Source organism: Plecotus auritus (assembly GCF_963455305.1).
Source record: "Plecotus auritus genome assembly, chromosome: 1".
Lineage (NCBI taxonomy): Eukaryota > Metazoa > Chordata > Mammalia > Chiroptera > Vespertilionidae > Plecotus > Plecotus auritus.
Genome location: NC_137770.1, coordinates 57,460,791 through 57,481,264, shown reverse-complemented (window position 1 = coordinate 57,481,264; position 20,474 = coordinate 57,460,791). Strand labels below are relative to the sequence as shown.

Genomic DNA, 20,474 nt, shown 5'->3' with positions numbered 1-20,474 from the left:
CATAGTTCAAAATTTAAAAGTCATAAGAGGTTTTGCAATGGAATCCTTGCCTCTACTTCTTTCCATAACCTCAATCCCTCCCTCACACCAGTCAGTCAGTGTTACTTGTGAGCCAAGTACATACATCTTTATCCCCCTTACCTCCTTATACAAACAGGAGTATGCCGTGTGTCATAGTCCGTTTCTTGCATTTTCTTCACTTTCTTTTCCTTTTTCTTTAATCACAGTAATATAACATGTAACTAGTGCCTGATTAATTGGCATTTAGTTGTTTTCAATCTTTTGCTCTTTTAGTGCTGCAATTAATACCTTTTTTATATGTCCTTTTGCACACATGTGGATGAGTGCTAGAGGAAACGTTGCTGGGTCTGAGAGAATGCACATTGTCGTTTTGATGGATGCTAACAACTTGCCCTCTGGGAGCGCGTACGAGTTCCTGTCCCCATAGCAGGGCATGAGAGAACCTGCCTCCTTACACCACCCACACACTGTTACCCAGCCTTTGGTTTGGCTGTCGGGTGGCTGCAGAAATGATTTCAGTGCAGTTGTAGGGGATGGTCTGACCTTGAAAAACATCTGCCGCTTTTGCCTTCACGGTGCGGACCCAGGGAGGCACCTTCAGCCTTTTGGAATGAGTGGCATAGGCACTGAAGTTCCTGTTTCTTAACTACTTATGACTGCATAATAGTTAAAATGTTAAAAAGCAAATCAATGTAATCCTCTTGAAAATAGGTGTCACATAGGTCACATGACACGCGAAATGAGTCGTTAGAAACTGTGTGCTCCTCATGATGGAACCTCCTCTCTAGTCTCAGGACAGGCAGGACTGAAGATCAAAGACTCCCTGAAGTGCAGCGCCAGCAGCTTAAGTGAGGTCAGCGGTTGTCCCCAGTGACCTCCTGTCCGAGCGGACCTCCTGTCCTTGGTGGCCTTCCGCTGCCTTTGCCACATTCATGAGACACATTGTAAGCATTTGGAAGAGATGACACGTAGACCATAGTTCCAAGTTGCAAGGGCTTTTGGAGATCCTCTCAGCCAGTTTTCTTTTCATTGGGAAGTCATGGAGTAGAATTGCATGGTGGACTTGCCTTGAACAAAGGGGTATGGTTTTGAGGTTTTCAGATTCCAGGACTGCTGCAGGTGAGTCAGGTATGGTTTCAGAAAGAGGAAGTTTGTCCTCTGGGCTTTATATAAAATAGTGGATGGGGTGCATGTAGCAGGGTGGGGACAGGGAAGGGGTTCGGGAAAGGACTGTCAACAGAGGCTTAAGTTAATTTATTTGTAAACATAATGTGGTCTACCACACTATGAAGACACAAAGAAAAACGTGTTACAAACAGTCAAAACAGCATCTGAACACACACAGGCTCCTGCTTGCTCGCCCTGGGGAGCTGGGAGCTGGGAGCTGGGGCTGGAGCTGACCCCTGTTGGGCACACTGAGTGATCTGCTTGCCTGCTCAGTCCTCTCAGGATCAGAATGTGTCCCACAACTTTCAAACCGAAAATACCAAGTTCTAAACATCAAACCACAGCATGAACTCCTTTGTCTAGTGTGTCAGGGTGCCAGTTAGGCCCCAATCCAGATTAAACCAGATCCGGTTTTGTGTCCTTGTCCTGTTCTCTTAGTTTTAGATCTGTGTTCTTGTACATTTAGGTCTGTGGTCCATTTTGAGTTAGTTTTTGTGTATGGTGTAAGGAAGGGGTCTGATTTCTTTCTTTTGCACATGGATATATATATATCCATTTGTCCTAGCAGCATTTGTTGAAGAGTGAAGACTGTTTTTCCCCATTGAATTGTCTTAGCCCCTTTGTTGAAAATCAGTTGATGTGAGGATGAATTTTTGGGTTCCCAATTCTATCCCATTGATCTATATGTGTATCCTTTTGCCAGTACTACCCTGTCTTGATAACTGTAGCTTTGTAGTGTCTTATCTTCTAACTAGAGGGCGGTGCACAGATTCGTGCACTGGTGGGGTTCCTTGGCCTGGCCTGCACCCTCTCGCAATCCAGGACCCCTTGGGGGATGTCAGAGAGCCAGTTTTGGCCCGATTCCCGCAGGCCAGGCCAAGGGATTCTAGTCTGCATATAAGATCTTTTGTTAATCAGTTCCCGCCCTCCCCCCTCCCCTCTTCCCTCTGAGATTGTTTCATCAGTCTGTTCCATGTTCCCATGCCTGTAGTTTCTGCTCCTGCGTTGAGCCTCTGCCCCCTGGTGGTCACTCTGCATCATAGCTATTGGACAGTCAGATGGTCGCTTAGGCTTTTATATATATATAGATGGGAAAGTTAGGGCAGGAATGGGCAATCTGACTTTTTCTTTCCCTGGTCTGACCAGTTATTGGATTCTTTAGATCCCTCTTCAAGCTTTCAGCCACACGTTACTTCTCCTCGTTCATCTTGTTGGTTTAAGTAGGAGATGATATCCAAGAAGTGCTAAAAAATCTTAGCTGCTGGGCCCCTGAGTCTCCTCGCCATGTCAGCTAACTGTGTTCTGACTCAGTAGAATGTATAGAATTGAACATTTGGGTTGTGTAAAGATGCGCTGGTTTCTGAAACTCTCCACTTGGTTAAGTTCAGGATAATACAGCTTACTGTACTGCTACAAGATTTAAAGATCTTTCTGAATGGCTATGCAAGCAAGCAAACAATCTGGCAGCTAGCTCTCCCAGGTGGGCTGTGTCATAGCCTTTGAATTGAACCTCGCCCTCCCTGGGCCTTCCTTTCTTTGCGGGCATCTGCATCGCTGTTGCGTGAGCATTCGGTTTGCTAATCTGGGCATCATTGTCATAGTGGAGGAATGGAAGGTGAGAGATCTGCCGGGAGAGGTGGAATTCTGGACAAGGCCACTTATCATCACTTCAAGTTACTGAACCAAAAAAAGGATAAGTCCATGAGACATCTGGGACTAATAAGAACCATCCTGCTATTGCCGTTCCTTCTGTTAGGACTTGTGTGCAGCACAGGCTCATTTTCAGGTGATAGAGCTTGCACTAGGAGCTATATTGTAATTAAAGCACATTTTAATTTCTCAATTGGTGTTGGACATTAAAGAACATCTATACACAGAAACTATCCTTCATCAAGAGCTTCTATTAAGGGGCCCTGCATATGATGAGGGGTCAGGGAAGTGACCTCACCAGGAGGCAGTGGTCACAGGTTATGGAACAGTTTGCAGATTCACTCTGCCTGCATGCATTTCCTCCTGAGTGAATGTGGACAAGTCCCTTAATCCACCCAAGTCTCAGCATCTTGTCTTTAAAATGACGATAAGAACAGTGCTCACCTCCTAGAGCTGTTCAAGGTTGAAGACCTGTGTGAGCCCTCAGTGTTTACCTGAGCATCGCCTAGCTCACTCTCCGGGGCCCTTCTGGCTTCTTTTCCTTCCTTTCTCGTGCACAGGAGGGCCTCCTCTAGACATCAAGCACTTACACAGGCAAGGGTTAAAACTTTCTGTAAGGAGCCAAATTAGTAAGTTCGTTGGGCGTTGTGACACCACAGGCCTTGTGGTCTCGGCCACGACTCCTCACTCTGCTGTGGTAGCAGGAAGGCAGCCATCGGCAGTGTGTCTGTGTGTGGTGGGTTCCAGTAACACCGCATTTTCCTCAGCAGGTGGCGGGCTGGACTTGGCCAGCGGGCTGCAGTGTGCCAGCCCCTGGCTTATGGAATCGAACCCGTGACCCTTCAGTCCGAGGGCTGAAGCTCTAATAACTGAGGCAAACCGACCAGGGAACGTCATGGTTTTTTAATAAATGCCAGCTATCCTCCGAGCTGGGGACTACCCCTTGACACTGGTTTACGTGTTTTGCACAGAATGTTGAGGTCCTGGCCAGTCGGAGCACCTCACAGCAGACCCAGGTGGGGGCTGAGCTGCGCGTGCAGGCCCTGGAGGAGGAGAATGAGAGGCTGCGGGGCAGCCTGGGCGAACTGGAGCAGAGCGTGGCTCGACTTCAGAGGCAGGCTGCTGACCTTCAAGGCGACGAAGCCAAAGCCAAGGACACCCTCAGGAAGTACGAGGTGAGTGAGGCTCATGGCGCTGGGCAGCGGCGGATCAGCCTTCCTGTGTGAGCGGTTTCAGGAGCGGGAAGGGATGTATTGCCAGGATGTATTGACAGGAAAAGAGGGGACAAAGACATGTAAAGGGAGATGTGCTCCAACAGAGGTCCCCTAGAGTCAGAATCACCTGGAAGCCTTTTCCAAGACTCTGGGTACCGGAGTCGGTTCCCTCAGTACCTGCTCCAGGGGCGAGGCTGGATATTGGTGTTTTCCAAAATCCATCCCAGGTGATTCAGGTGTTCACGTCTGTCTGAGCACGGAACTGCAGACAGTCACACACATCCAGGAGCAAGGCTGTTGTGTGCCACCTTGGCCCAGGACACTCGGGCTGTGGCTGTGTCTCCTTCACTCCCCTCCTGCACCGAGCCAGCCGCATAGCCGCGGCACACATCTGAGCACACCTTGACCCCATGTTTTGTCGTAGGGGGAAATCCGACAGTTAGAGGAGGCCCTCGTGTGTGCAAGAAAGGAAGAAAAGGAAGCCACAGCAGCCAAAAGGGCCCTGCAGAGTGAGCTGGAAGATGCTCAGGTAAACACGGCGCCTGTCATCTTTATTCCTCACACAGGGAGCCCGGGAAGCAGTCGGAGGGATGTGGACAGATTGCCATTGGTCCTCGCCTCCCGGGTAGCTCCTTTGTAGTAACCGCTGACCTCAGAGTGTCCACCCAGACCAGTGGGTCTTCACTGGAGGACATTTGGCGGTGTCTGGAGAAAGTTTTGATTCTCACATTAGGTGAGATACTGCTGGCATCTAGTGGGTAAAGGCCAGGCATGCTGCTGCACATCTTATAGTGCACTTAGACAGCCCCCAGCAATGAAGTGTCTGGCCCCAAATGTCAGTAGTACTGGGGTTGAAAAATCCTGCCCAGCCGGCATGGCTCAACCTATGAACCAGGAGGTCCACCTATGAACCAGGAGATCATGGTTTGATGATTCCTGGTCGGAGTTGTAGGCTCCATCCCTGTGGGGCATGCAAGAGGCAGCCGATCAATGATTCTCTCTGATCTCCCTCTCCCTTCCTCTCTGAAAGCAATAAAAATATATTAAGCCAAAACCGGTTTGGCTCAGTGGATAGAGCGTCGGCCTGCGGACTGAAAGGTCCCAGGTTTGATTCCGGTCAAGGGCACGTAACTTGGTTGCGGGCACATCCCCAGTGGGAGGTATGCAGGAGGCAGCTGAATCGATGTTTCTCTCTCATCGATGTTTCTAACTCTCTATCCCTCTTCCTTCCTCTCTGTAAAAAATCAATAAAATATATTTAAAATATATATATATATTAAAAAAGAAAAACCCTGATCTCGACGTTAAAGAGCTTGACAGCTTTCCCGGTATAAATGTGACCTGTGTAAGAAGGCCGGCGGGGCTGTCCCCAAGACCCTGTGGCATTGGTTCTCTGGCAGAAGCCAAGTTTCTCTCTCCTCAGACTCCAGCGAGTGCAGACCCTGAAGATGGCTTTGACAGGAGCTGGAGGAAGTCATTTCCTTGACACTAGATAGCTATCTCCATCAAAATCAGTAGGTTCTTAGAAAATTAGCTTTTCCCACCGGAAGGATAGAAAGCTTGATTGAAGTGCATTCTAAAAAAAAAAGTCTGCCCTGAAGTTATAAGTTGACTTTGCACAGTGACCTCCATGTGACCCAGGTGTCTCTCTCCTCCCTGCTCTTGGTTTTAAAGAACCAACACCGAGCATCCCTCAGGTGAGTTCCTGAGAAGGTGAAAGCCCGGGGTTTTTGAGCAGTTAGTTGTCTGGGAGGAGGTTGTTAAGGTTTTCCATTAGGAGCTCGAGGGCAGGTGGGGGAGGGGCCCTGAGAAGTGGTGAGCGCTGCCCGCAGGCAGCGTCCAGATTTGTAGGCCTCATGGCAGCTTTCCTTTCCGCCCCAGCTTTATCCCTTTGGGGTGGAGGAGAGGAGCCAGGTACTAGGATTCTCTCAGGTCCCCGTAACTCAGGGCCCTCAGCCCGTCAGCAGTCTCCACCTTCTTTTTGGCTTTGACAGAGACCTTGACTTTATCTATAGTAAAACCCTGTTTGTTTTCTCCCCTGACTTTGGTCATCTGAATGTCCTTGCTTTGGATCTCTCTCTCTCTCTCTCTCTCTCTCTCTCTCTCTCTCTCTGTCCCTCCCTCCCTCCCTCTCTCCATCCCTCCCTGTGTGGATGGACATTTCCCTGTGCTCCTGTTTAAGCCTTGTGATGGCTGCAGCCCAGCTGCCAAAATGTGGGGTTTCAGTCTGTGAGCCAGTTGGGGACAGAAAGAGGAGAAATGTTTGTCCTCTACAGGGACAGAGATCTGCACCTCGTGTCACACCCACAGGAGCACTGGACGCAGCTGTTACAGGCCCTGGATCTCCATCGTCCTTTGGTGTTTCACACGAAAGGAAGTCATTCACCAGCAGTGAGTCCAGGCTCCTAGTCAATCCAGGGGAGAGGATAGACGGCCTCCAGGCCTCCAGATAATGCAGCCCCTTCTCCCCGCTCCTCTGGATCTCTGCCATGCCTGGGCAGTTATCGGAAGTTATCCCTCACCTGTTACTTTTGTTTGGGCCTTGCTTTCCCAGGCGGGGAGATGGTGCGGATGCTTCGTGCAGCGTGTGGCTATCCTCACACAATCCAGCAGGGATTTCAGAAGGGCCCAGCCGCCTTATCATTGTTAACCTGAATTATCTGGTCTCAAAAGTTAGTGCTGTGAGAAGGTAGTGCACCATCACCCTAAAACACTACGTTTTCTCTGAAATCTGGAAGCAGACAGGCAGTGCCTCTTTCTGCATGCCTCTTCCCAAGGCTGGCCACTGAAGGGGGCTTAGCCCTGGGGGAAGCGTTTTACATTTCAAAATCTCCTTGCCTTTAGCGATCTGTTGCCCCTTTATGAATGATAAGTTTATCAAGTTGATAAATTTCCCCCAAGTTTAGACCCTAGTATTAGTCAAGGGGCTTGTATTGCTGGTCTTAGAGATATAGTCACGGTAGCTACAGAGCATTGCACTCCTAACTGCTAAATGCAAAGTTGCCATTTGGGACATGTTTCATGTGAATTTGGGACATGTTTTCTCAGCAGTGATGTATCGGAACATTATTTCTTAAATAACCAAAGAGGAAAAGCTGGAGAGATGTGCTAAACAACATCTCTCCACTTCAGAGTATATTATAATTACCTGGGTCACTTTCAAGTGCAAATTTGTGGGCCCCACTCCAAGAAAAATTGTGGATGCCATCAGAAAGGGCCAGAATCTGCATTTTAAGGAAGGAGGACTGCACCCTTGCCTGATGACTCAGGTATAAGAAGTCTTTAGGTCATTTTTGGGAATAGATATTAATTTTCAACCAATGAGTTTTATTATGTGCCTAACAGTGAGTCTGGGTTATGAGATATACCCAGATAGAAAATTGATTCCTTGATTTTACAGATCTTAATACCCTGCAAGAAAGGCAAGCATACAAGAAATATTTTAAAAATAATTTAGCAAAAACTATTCTTCCAAGAAAATGTGTGTGTGTTGAGGGGGTGGGTGTTGGCCGGGTTCCAGCCCCACAGTGTGTGAGCCTTGGTCTCCAGTGGGGCAGGAGAGCAGAATTGGGTGGGTTGAGCCAGGGGTGGAGCCGAGATGCACCCATCACATGAAGTTGAATAGAGTGGGGCCTGGCTTGTCTGCTGACCTGGAGCCCTGGGATTGGGATCCAGGAGGAAGAAAAGGAGAGGCTGGGGGGACCTGTAGGTGCAGGGGTTGAGTTGGATCCTGAAGGTTCTATGGAAAGCCGTTGATTGCCCTCTGTATTGGTACTGTTATTTTTCAAGAATTTATATCTTGAGATACATGTTTCTGAGCGTTTTCTCCCACACAGTGGAACCATACACCGCTTACCTTACCCTGTATGCACCCCTTGGCCCTAACACCACTGACTCAGCCGCAGGCAGACCCAGGCACTGACCCCGTCTCTGGTGTGTGCCCAGCTGGGCTGTGGTGGGAAGCACTCCTGCTAATGGTCCCACACTGAACTTCTGATTACCTTTTCTTAGCACCTTCGTTGCCCCCACCCACTTTTGTTGACTTTGGATCCCCACAGCAATTAACTCAAGCAGCCATCTGGGTTGGCTGATTTTTTGCATGTAGCCAGAGGGGCAAGGACGCCTCCACAGGTGGCTGTTGGCCCCAGGGCAGGAGGTTGGCCAGCAGAGCTGTTCACATGGCCTGCAAGCCAGGAGTGCCTGAAGTGATTTGGGAGTGTTTTCAAGATGCCTTAGTTATTGCACGTGACAACAGCTTGTAAACTGTGAAGCACTGTAAACATATAAACCATTGGTGTGCAGCCTCTGCAGGGACACAGACTGAGCAGGTCCTCAGCGGTACCTGTACTAACCCACACTCAGCCCTCAGCACCTCCTGACATTCTCCGGATGATCCCGCCCATGTGTGGGTCCTGCTGCCCCATCCTGAGCTGTGTCTCTTCTTGACATCCTCACACCAGTGGTCTCAGCCCTCAGCCATTTACAGAAGCCACTGTGACCTTCCCAAGATACCTTAGGATTTTGTTTTAGAACTGCATGTTTTTTATATAAGGGCTTCAGTGTATGTGAGGTTGTGAGATGAGAGATCCAGGGAAACCTAGGGGAAATGTCGCCCCCAAGATGGTTGCATTTTAACTACTAGTATTTGGTGCTGAGTCACTAGGTAACCACGCGTGCACTTTTCCTGACTGGTGCCTCTCCCATGTAACACCTCCTACTTATCAAGTCATCACCCTGTGGATTGCCAAGTTCTTTTTCTGCTGGGGATGAGTCCAATCCTGGATTCTGATGATTACAGCTCCCTGTACCCAGGTGGACTCTTGGCCTATGGACAGTGTTCTCTGTCCTCATAGATTCATTGTTAGCTGCAACGGTCATCTGCACAGCAGAGCAAATTCAAGAATGTTAGGTGCAACGTTGTATATCGCAACATGTAAATTGCCACGTAGGTTTAGGTTGGCCTCATGTATAACCTTTTTTAAAAATATGTTTTTTTAATTGATTTTTAGAGAGAGAGGCAAGGAGAGGCAGAGGGAGAGAAACATCAATATGAGAGAGAAACATCTATCAGTTTCCTCCCATATGCACCCCGACTGGGGATTGAACCCGCAACCTGGGTATGTGCCCTATCCGAGAATCAAACCGGTGACCTTTTGGTGCACGGGCAACATTCAGCCAACTGAGCTGCACCAGCCAGAACTCATATATAACTTTACCTCACTTTTCAAGCGTGAGCAATCAAGTTTTCAGACACTACCCTGAATTGCCACCCGCAGCAGCCTCGGCCGTTTTGCATCCTTTGTCTGCCTCTACATGCTTTTGGCCAAGGCAGCTTGGCCCCTGAACTTCAGAAGCAGCAGTATCCGTGTGTCTCTCAGAGGGCTTTACTTTGATCCCTTTCCTTATCACCGATGTAACGGGTCTGATTGCTTTGTGGTGTGTGTGGTTCCTGTGCCTGACCTGGTGGGTTGATGACAACACTGCCCTTTCCCTGCCATCTATCTGCAGGGAAGTCTGAGTCGGGCCACCCAGGAGCAGAAGCAGTTGTCCGAGAAGCTAAGAGAAGAGGCTGAGCAGAAGGAGCAGTTAAGGAGAATGAAGAACGAAATGGAGAATGAGCGCTGGCACCTTGACAAGACCATTGAGAAACTGCAGAAGGAGGTGAGGGAGCAGGAAGAGGTGAGAGAGTGGAGAGAGGGAGCAGGGGGAGGAGAGGGTGTGGGATCCAGCCCCTCTGGGGGCCTGATGAAAGCTAAGGAACCTGCAGTTATGTGAAAGCACAAACGCAGATCCCCTGGAACAGTTCATTGGACTTGTTGAGAATCCCAGATACAGACAAATAGGTTTAGACCAGCCGTGGGCAAACTATGGCCCGCGGGCCGGATCCGGCCCATTCAGCTGTTCTATCCGGCCCGCGGAGCCGAAAGAGCGGAGGGTTCTCTTGCTCTCCCCTCCGCTCCTTCACCAGCAGCAGTGTTAACATGGTAATGTCGGGAAACACCGCCGCAGCTCCTTCTTCTGAGTGGGCGGATTTATATCCGCCCATTCAGTAGAAGGAACAACCTCTCAATCTTCCAGAGGCTCCTTGTAATGCCCGCGGACGAGTCCCCCGACATCACCCTGGGAATGCGTAGACACGTTATCGTGGTGATGTAGGGAGACACGCCCCTGGAGAGCACAGTATCAGAGCATTAGCTAAAAAGGAGACCAACAACACTGTTCCCACTGAAGTTGATGTTTTAAAGACCAAAAACCTTTCAACCCAGTCTACATTGCCATCTACATCTACGTCCCGGGCATAATTTGGAAGTTGCACTAAAGAAAATGTTTAATTTACTGTTTACACATTTTGTTCTTTTCTATTTGTTTTAGTTTTAAATTATTTTATTATATTTAAGTTTAATTTGAAAGGCTTTTGTACCTTTCCTTTGTTAGGCAATTTTATTTTGCCTTTGCCATCTTCAATATAAGGTATGTTATTGTGCTATGATTCCTCCATTTTTTGATGTTTCAAATTATAATAATTAGTGTTCACATTCTTCTTGTTAAAATGTTTGAAATGAATAAAACTATTGAAATAATAAAAAAAAAAGACCGTACCCTTTTATGTAATGATGTTTACTTTGAATTTATATTAGTTCACACAAACACTCCATCCATGCTTTTGTTCCGGCCCTCCGGTCCAGTTTAAGAACCCATTGTGGCCCTCGAGTCAAAAAGTTTGCCCACCCCTGGTTTAGACTGTGCCAGCCCCTCTGGATTCTGGGCCTAGCTGCTTCCCAGTGAGAGGTGGCTACACCTGGACAGCCCATACTAGGTGCTTTGCAAAGTCTTTGGAGAGGCTGTAGAGGAAAGAGGAGGAGATGCGACCTGTTCATGGGCCCCAAAGCTAGCTCCCTGGCCCCAGATGGAGCATGCAGGTGGGCTCACCCTGTGTCACTTCTTCCAGATGGCTGACATTGTCGAGGTGTCCCGCACATCAACGCTGGAGCTCCAGAACCAGCTGGATGACTACAAGGAGAAAAATCGCAGGGAGCTTGCAGAAATGCAAAGGCAGTTGAAGGAGAAAACCCTAGAGGCAGAAAAGTCCCGTCTGACTGCCTCAAAAATGCAGGAGGAGGTAACGCCAGGCCAGACCAGCTCCTGGTTCTACCTTTATTCAGAGTACCCTTCCAGGCTGCACTTCTTCTAGGAAGACTGGGGGTGGATTCTTAAGACAACATCCATGCTTGATTCCTCCGTCTTAAAGCTCTGGATGGCTACATGGGGTAAATGGCTTTCTAAGGCACAACGCACCCAGGGCCTCTGAGGTGAAATTGACAAGACTGTAACTTGACCATTTCCTTGATGACTCCAAGATTTTCTGCCTAAAAAGATCAGCTGCCATTTATGGAGCACCAGTGGTGTGCCCAGCGGTGTCCAAATCATTTATATGTATTAATGCCTTAATTTAGTCCTAGAACAGGGATTATAGTAACCATGGTGTTCTTTTTTCTGCCATTCTTAGAAAATACAGACTTTTATTGGAGTGGGAGTGGTAGACAAGAGTTTCAGAATAACAATAATGGAGACAAAAAGAAATCTTCAGGAGTTTATGAGTATTGGAATTATTAAAACATATTTTGGTTTTATAGTGAAGAATAATAGAACAAAGTAACCCAAATGTTAGTTCCCTTAAGTCTTGACTTCTAAAGGACTGAGAAACATAAAGGGAATGGTTCTGATTATTTCAATGGAAAGCTAAAGGCTCCGAAATGCACATACAGTGAATGCTGATTGCTATCTATGCTTCTCACCAGCTGCATGACCTTGAGCACATTACCCCAGTTTTCTGAGTTTCTGTTTGTTGTTCCCTCTTTAAAAATATACAAAATAGTAATGATTTAATAATTAACATGCAGGGCTATATAGCAAAAAGTCTGTATATCCTGAATACTAACATTATTTTTATTTATTTATTTTAAGTCTTACTTTTTTTCATAAGCAGTTCCAAGAGCACTAAGATTTCACAGGAAAACATGTTTTTCTTTAAAAAACAAACTTTTAACATCTTTGGTGATCAAAGAAAAGTTGCCCATGAGTCAGTGTTAAGTGTGTGGAAGAACAATGGATACTTATTACAGACTTCTAGAACACGCCTGAAAGGATCCTGGGAGCACGTCCCCCTGACGCAGGGTCATAGGATACAGGAATCCAAGGAAAAACTGAAATTAGCTTATTGACATCACAGTTCTCTTTGGCATTAAAAACTCATTCCATTCTATAGCAGGTGGGTGGAAGACTCGGATATTCACCAGGATAACAACAAACACCTGGTGTGCAGTTTTTTAAAAAATTAAATATATTTTATTGATTTTTTACAGAGAGGAAGGGAGAGGGAGAGAGAGTTAGAAACATTGATGAGAGAGAAACATCAATCAGCTGCCTCATGCACACCCTCTACTGGTACATGCCCTTGACTGGAATCGAACCTGGGACCCTTGAGTCCACAGGCCGACACTCTATCCACTGACCCAAACCGGTTAGGGCTGGTCTGCAGTTTTGATTTTAGAAAACCATAGTATCAGAGTGACCCTTGCAAACTGCTTCTGTTGCCCTTCCTTCCCTTCTTCCTTCCTCCTTTCCTTTCTTCCTTCCTCTCTTCCTTCCTTTCTTTAAAAAAAAAAATTTTTTTTTTATTGAAGAAGGGAGAGGGAGAGAGAAACAGAAACATCAATGATGAGAATCATTGATTGGCTGCCTCCTGCATGCCCTGCACTGGGGATCAAGCCCATACCCGGGCATGTACCCTGACCAGGAATTGAACTGTGACCTCCTGGTTCATGGATGGTGCTCAATCACTGGGCCACACTGGCCAGGCCCTTCTGTTGCCTTTTCTACGACAGTTCTTCTACTGGAATCTTCAGATTGGAAGGAGTCTTAGTGATCTCCTAGTTAGATAAGGAAACTGAGGTCCAGAGAGGGTAGTTAAGGTCAGATGGAGACCAATCCTAGCTAATAAAAGAGTAATATGCAAATCAACCATCACTCCGCTACACCCACAAGCCACGCCCACCAGCCAATCAGGAGCGAATATGCAAATAAACCCAACAAAGATGGCTATGGCCACAGAGAGCAGGAGGGAGGCTTGGGTTTCCCTGGCAATGGAGGAAGCCAAGCTTCTGCAGCCCTGGCCGGCCCAGGCCTCTGCTTAAGGCTACAAAGTTTCAATTATAGAAGATACATAAATCCCAACAGAAATGGCTGCCACCATGGAGCAAGCAGAAGGCTTGGCTCTGCTCCAGGCTACAAAGTTTCAATTGTAGAAGATAAATAAACCCCAGATACCAGGGCCTCCGCTTTGGTCGCCAGGGGGCATGGCCAGCCTGCAAACCACCACAGGCCCCTCACCCAGGCCGCCCCATGCCCCAAGGGAACCCCACACTGATCCGGGACACCCTTCAGGGCAAACCAGCTGGCCTCTTGCACCAGGCCTCTATACTATCTAATAAAAGAATAATATGCAGAATGACCATCACTCCAACACACCAGGCCTCTATCCTATCTAATAAAAGAGTAATATGCAGATTGACCATCACTCCAACTCACAAGATGGCTGCCCCCATGTGGTCAAAGATCCTGCCCCCATGTGGACACAAGATGGCCACCACAAGATGGCCAGCAAGGGGGTGATCAGACTGGCTGGCAGAAGCGGTTAGGGGCAATCAGGAAGGCAGGCAGGCGAGCAGTTGGGAGCCAGCGGTCCTGGATTGTGAGAGGGATGTCTGACTGCCCGTTTAGACATATAAACGGGCAGTCGGACATCCTTCGAGGGGTCCCAGATTGGAGAGGGTGCAGGCTGGGCTGAGGGACACCCCCCACCCCATGCACAAATTTTGTGCACCGGGCCTCTAGTGTTGTCTATAAAAGGGCCCTAATGAAAAAAGGGATTCCTCGTGATGAAAACAAGATGGTAGATTTTCTCAGGGGTGAAGCCCTGTGAGACTGTTTGCATTTGAATGGCAGAAACAGACATCTCATCCTTCTGGAAGGAAATGACAGATACCTCCTGGGTCAAGCTGCTGAGCTCATGGAGTTAAGACAAAAGTGAATTAACAAGTGAAGATCACTCTGGATCCTTAAAAACCCAAACTAAACTCTGTTCACTACCCCCCCCCCCCATCCTAAGTTAAACCCCACAAAAGCCACAGGGTTCACCCCAGATGCAGTCATACCGCCTTTGTTTTTAGGGAAAAAGACGTTTTACCAATTTTGCCTTAGGTCTGCAGCTAGGGAAGTTCTGATGCAGGTAATCTTTAGAGAATTAAGAGAGAATGTATTATTGTTCAGTTTATCTTCTAAATCTCACTGAACAAAAGGCAGTTTTAACTCTGTGAAGACAGCCGGAGTAGGTTCAACAGTCATTTGCTTACTTGTGATTCCAGAAGCTATACACATGCTCTTGTGCATGTGCTGATTAAGTGCTCTCAGTATGCCAGAGCCCTCTAGATGTCCCAGGCACATCCTGGTCGGGTGGAGGGATGTACTGGGTGGTGGGATGCAGGGCTGCGCTGGGCATCTCGAAGGATAGCAGCCAGGAAACACAGCCTGTCAGTCTTTCTGACTCTCAAACCTGTGTTTTTTTTTCTGGGATTATTTTATTTGATTCTCATAACAGCTCTAGGTTGGTTTTAAAATTGTTTCAGTGTTGCAAATTAGGACACTGAGGTATGGAGAGATTATATTTTTAAGCTGTTTTTGGAGAGATTTTGAATGTTCTGGAGTAACCCTGACCCTAACCCTAACTCTAACCCTAATCTTAACTCTAACCCTAACCCTGATCCATCATCCCTTTTTCATGGGACGATGTTCCCTTGTGTTTTCACTCACAGTTTCATTTCACAGTCGTCTTTTCACTCAGTTTCCACCAAAACCAGACCAGGGTTTTTACCAGGGGAGGTCTTCATAGAAATGCCCAGTGATCCATCAGCCACCAAGAGAGGAACACATATATGAAAGTTTTCCCACTGGCCTTCCTAAACTAGTCTAACCTATTGGGTCCCCTGACCCTCCCAAGACCATCGTTGGGGCTTTTCCAACTTTTCTGTGAAAATCTCCCCTGAGCAATAGTATTCTTTCATGGAGTTTGTCACTTACCCTCATATACTCCCTGAAGGAAATAGCCCCATGGTGTGTAGTCTTCCTAAGACTGCTTTCAACCTTCTCCAGAAGGGTAGGAAGTTGAGAACAAAATGGACAGCCTTGCGCTTCACCGAATCTGTCCACACAGATGTTTCAATAATACCTAGCGTGTGCGGAGGTGGCTGGTCCCTTCCGGGAGATTCGAGAGAAGTGGAAAACCAGGACCATCCCTGTGAATCAAACTCCCTTGTCTGTTGCAGCCTTCAAAGCTGTTAGCTCAGTGCCACCTTGTGGATGAAAGGAGCACTGTTAGTTATGACCACTGATTTTTCTTCCAGAGAACAATGATTTTCACCTCACTGGCATGTTTATATTATTAGATTTTGTGCATGCAGGTTGCTTTGCGGGGGTCATTATTTTTGTTTTTATTTCCCCCTAACTTTAAACCTCTATTGAAATGATGCTGACCCAGGTGGGCAATCAGTTATCCGCTGGAAGCCCTTACCTAGCTCAGTGGCTTTTAGAGTTTCTGATCATGACTGAAGGGGAAGAATACCTCTTGCATTGCAACCAGTAATACATTCCTACAGATATGTGAATATTTAATGTAAGAGTTTCACAAAACATTATTTGCTTGTACTCTACTCTGAGTATTCTTTTATATTTAATTTTAAAATCCTGGTCAACATCTACTATATTTATAACCCAATGGGTTGCTACCTGTAGCTGGAAAAGGTCCCCCCCTTTTATTATAGAAGAGGAAACTGAGGCCCCAAAGGCGGTGGCACTCACTAAGGCCTGCTGACCTCAGTAGTGGGGCCCACCTGCCTTCCTCAGGCTCCGCTTGCTCACTGTCAAGGACTCTGTGCCCCTGACATGCCCTAGCTGAGCAACCCCTTCTCATTCTAGATGCGCCTGATGGAGGAAGAGTTGCGGGACTACCAGAGAGCTCAGGATGAGGCGCTCACGAAGAAGCAGCTCCTGGAGCAGACGCTGAAGGACCTGGAGTACGAGCTGGAGGCCAAGAGTCACCTCAAAGATGACCGCGGCAGGCTTGTCAAGCAGATGGAGGTCTGTGGGCCACCTGGGCAGCCAGGGCCTGCGGAGAGCGGGAGGGGGACAAGAGGGAAGTAGCCTCCCTGCACAGACCTCGGCCTTTGAGGAGTCTGTGCTTTTTATTCTCTCAACCAGTCAGACATTAGGAAGGCTGTTTCTTACCTTTTGTATGTGCCCTGACCGGGAATTGAACCTGCAACCTTTTTGGTGACTGGGAGGATGCTCCAACAAACTGAGCCACCCGGCCAGGGAAGGAAGGTCATGTCTTGACCTGGGGAAGCATAGTTCATAGACTCATAGGGCATCAGAGCTGGAAAGAGTGATGGAAGTAATTTAGCCTGGTGTCCTCATTGCCTTGAAGGGGAAGCAAAACAGAACCCCCAAGAGGCTAGGTGCTTTCACACAAGGGCACATAGACAGTTTGTTTTCTGTGTGCTGCGTTGGGCTGTGCTGTTGACTACAAAGGAGATGAGACTGCTGCAGATCTGGGGAGGGGCTGAGCGGTGCCACGAGGCCAAACTTTCTCCGTCCTAGGGACACCCAGACCCCATGCTCTGTTCTTGTTTGCCGATTTTGGCCCATTTTTCCTTGCAGATGACCCAGCTTGGCCAAAGCTAGCAGCAACCTGGCTCAGTTCACTTTTGGATACACATTATAAACACAGTCCAAGGCAGTATATCAGAAAGTGCTCAGCGGAGTCACCAGCTGGGGGGGATCTGTTCACAAGATGAAAATGCAACACATTAGGAAAGTGAATCAAGTAATAGAATCTAAATACGAACAGCCCACCAAGAATGGCAGGAAGAAACTTAATATCAGGCCACCTGAATTTATGGAAAAGAATAATCCTCAAGAATAAAATCAGCCCCAAACCAGAAAAACCCTCCATTCCCCCTCTCCCCATACCACATCCCACATCCCAGTGAAATTTGTAGAGGGAGAAAGAGACTTAAACATCCGCCTTAGATCTATGGGAGAAGATAAAATTGTCAAGGTTTTGATGAAGGGCAGAGAGTGCTCACGGCCACAGAGAGATTTTAAATTTAAAATCAATGGAATTCCTGATTCAACTTTTCAAATAAATAGAAATAACTTCTAAAACCCTCAGGGGGCTCAGTAGCAGTTCATATCTAGGGAGTGATGTTTCAGCCATTGAAGGTTTTATTAGAAGGGCGCTTTTTAGAGGCTGGGAGAACCTGGTTAGTTTTCTAGGATTGCTCTGTGTTTTGCTGATGTCCTGGTTCTGATGTCATTAGGGGATGTCATTTTAAGGCAAGCTCCATGATCCCAGTTAACTAGGAAGTAGTAATTCTAGGGCCCAAACAATTTGGTTGAAAGCAAGCTAAAGCCTCGTCAGGCAGCAGACTAAGAGCCTTTGATGTAAGGACCCTGGGCCTGGCCCCTTGAGCGCCCCCGGCTGGGTTCTGTACGGAGAACAGTGCAAGGCAGGAAGAGAGCCCCGAGAAGAGGTGCTTTCAGCTAAACATTGGGTTGTCAGGTCATCCCCTCTAGAATACTCTGACTTAAAAAAAAAAAAAAAAAAGAGCATTGACTTTTGCTAACTCAAGGTGTGCAAGCAATGGCATAGCTAAGCTTTGTTTGCCCCTCTGTGATATTTTAGGTATTTCTCTGTTAATTACAAAATGAATGGCTCTCAAGGGCCTACCCTGAGAGGCACCCTGGAGGGGTATTTCCTCCCCTAAGAGCCAGCTGGCATGCTGTCTTGCGGTGATAATATCTTGCCTGTCCCTTCACTAGCATTTCAGTTAATCCTCAGGACTCAAGAGCTCTCTCAACAAGGAGCATTTTCGAGCTTTTCCGGTAAACTCGGAAACTCAGGTGGTAGGCAGTCTTATGTAAATGTGGCCCTTGTGGGTCTGTGGTTTCCCAACTTGAGGAAACTGGCCCTGGAGGAGTTGGCACCACTGAACAAATAGAAGGTTTGGTGCTGGAGTCGGCTGTGGTTCCTGAGTTGGGCTTTGGGACTCTTGGCTACAGGGAGAGAGCTGTCCAGGATCCCTATAGATTTCCGTCAGTAACAGGGAAGGCATGCATACACATGTAGTCATTCACACGGATTCTGTGACTTTTCTTTTTGGCACTTAGAGAGGCACCCATAGCTTGCCAGTCAACTTAGATGATGGCAGAGACAATATTTATGTGCAGATGCCTCAGACTCTCGTGTTTAAAAACTCTCAATGCTGGTTGTTGTTGTGTGTGTGTGTGTGTGTGTGTGTGTGTGTGTGTCTGTCTGAGTTAACCCAGACATATGACACATTTGTTGTTGGTAGTAGAAACACATGCATAAAGCCCACATCCCCAGTCTAGGTGAGGGGGTTTATGTTAAAAACCTTCTTTTTTGTACACAAAGATACTTTGCAATTCTTTTCTCTTAATGCTCAGTGATGTTCCATTAGGAGCCAGAAAAGAAGGCAGAAATTACCCTGCTTCTGTGATGGTTCATTTGGCAGAATGGGCCATTCTGTCTTTATGTTACTCTGGGACCGCAGAGCGCTACGTGAGGTTCCTTGGAAGCAAGAGACAGGTGCAGAAAGGCTGTTGCAGACTCGACTCCTGCAAGGCTCTTGGAAACCCTGAGCAGGAGGAAGGCAAAACGTCCTGAGCTTGGAGTGTTTAGAGGAATTTGCCTTGGATGATATCTCATTTCCCACACGTAACTTAGATGCCTTAGGTATGTGGTCGGCAAACTGCGGCTCGCGAGCCACATGCGGCTCTTTGGCCCCTTGAGTGTGGCTCTTCCACAAAATACTACGGCCTGGGCGAGTCTATTTTGAAGAAGTGGCGTTAGAAGAAGTTTAAGTTTAAAAAATTTGGCTCTCAAAAGAAATTTCAATCGTTGTACTGTTGATATTTGGCTCTGTTGACTAATGAGTTTGCCGACCACTGCCTTAGGCTAAGGTAGATCTTAGCGGTTATTGGTTCATAAGGAGAAAACAGACTTGAAAGAGATGTACTTAAATATCCTCAGTGCTTATGTCAGGGTCTGGGGTGATATTTTTCTCATTTAATGTGTTTCCTAACTGCACAATTACATTTTACAACATGAAAGCAATAAAACACAGATTTAAAATACCTGCTTGGGCAGTATGAGAAATAGACACATTTTTTCCCAAGCCCTAAGGCAGTGGTTCTCAACCTTTCTAATGCCACGACCCTTTAATACAGTTCCTCGAGACCCACAGGTTGAGAACCGCTAGCAGGGTCACCTAAGACCATCGGAAAACACAGATATTTACATTACGATTCATAACAGTAGCAAAATTACAGTTATGAAGTAGCAACGGAAATAATTTTATGGTTGGGGGTCACCACAACATGAGGAACTGTGTTAAAGGGTCACGGCATTAGAAAGGTTGAGAACCACTGCCCTAAGGACACCCAGCTCTGATGTGCCCCAGGGGGCTTCCTTCCACAGGGCATTCCTTGCTCCTGACCCAGGTCAGGGTAAGTCAGTGGGCTGTGTTTGTGTCTTCTTTCTTAGGACAAGGTGTCTCAACTGGAGCTGGAGCTGGAAGAAGAAAGAAATAACTCGGATTTGCTGTCTGAGAGGATCACTCGGAGCAGGGAGCAGGTACTGCACATAGTGGGATGATGAGGGGGTTGTCCCACATGGAAAAGGAAATGTGAGAGGTTGGACCTGAGGATTCAGCTGGAGGAGGGAAGAAAGCTCATGCCTATGGAAATGGTGGAAGAGTGCTTACTACTAGTCGTCACCATAGGAAGCTACGTGAAGGGAGGTGTCATATATAACGGAAGGCGTAAAGTGGAAGTTTCCCGAGTGGTTGTGGATAGCAGCCTCTTAGCCATCACAGGCAAAGTGCTTTCAGAGCCGAAGCTCTAAGAATCATTAGTTCAGCGAGCAATTGTGGGAGATTCGGTAGCTAGCACTACGTGAGTGCAATGGAAAATCAATGATATGATGTAGACTTTTACTTTAAGGACTTTGCACGCTAATTGGCAATATATAAACCTATGAGGCATTCACAGTACAATCACAGTACCTGCCAAGTGAATGCTTTCTGCAGTTTTGGGGGGCAGCTGGGCACAGTTCACCCTGTCCTCACCCTGTAGGTAATGGAGCTAATTTTCCATACTACACTTAATGTAATTGCAAGACTTTTAGATTGTGTTTCCATTTTTAATTAAGGCCAAGTTCAGAGTGGTTACGTCACATCCTGGAGACGCTGTATCGCCTCATTAGAACCTGGTGGCCACATCCCCACT

The 20,474-nt window shown here is 47.3% G+C and overlaps 1 protein-coding gene across 2 annotated transcripts in view; it reads left to right on the top strand.

The window, feature by feature from the left end:
- Positions 1-20,474, top strand: part of CGNL1 (cingulin like 1) — a 162,554-nt gene that overhangs the window by 124,363 nt on the left and 17,717 nt on the right. For both annotated transcript variants that reach the window (XM_080675417.1, XM_080675416.1), the window contains exons 9-14: positions 3,810-4,013; positions 4,477-4,581; positions 9,561-9,713; positions 11,002-11,172; positions 16,083-16,244; positions 19,732-19,821. In XM_080675417.1, the coding sequence (XP_080531543.1) occupies positions 3,810-4,013; positions 4,477-4,581; positions 9,561-9,713; positions 11,002-11,172; positions 16,083-16,244; positions 19,732-19,821 (885 nt within the window). The remainder of the gene's footprint in view (positions 1-3,809; positions 4,014-4,476; positions 4,582-9,560; positions 9,714-11,001; positions 11,173-16,082; positions 16,245-19,731; positions 19,822-20,474) is intronic.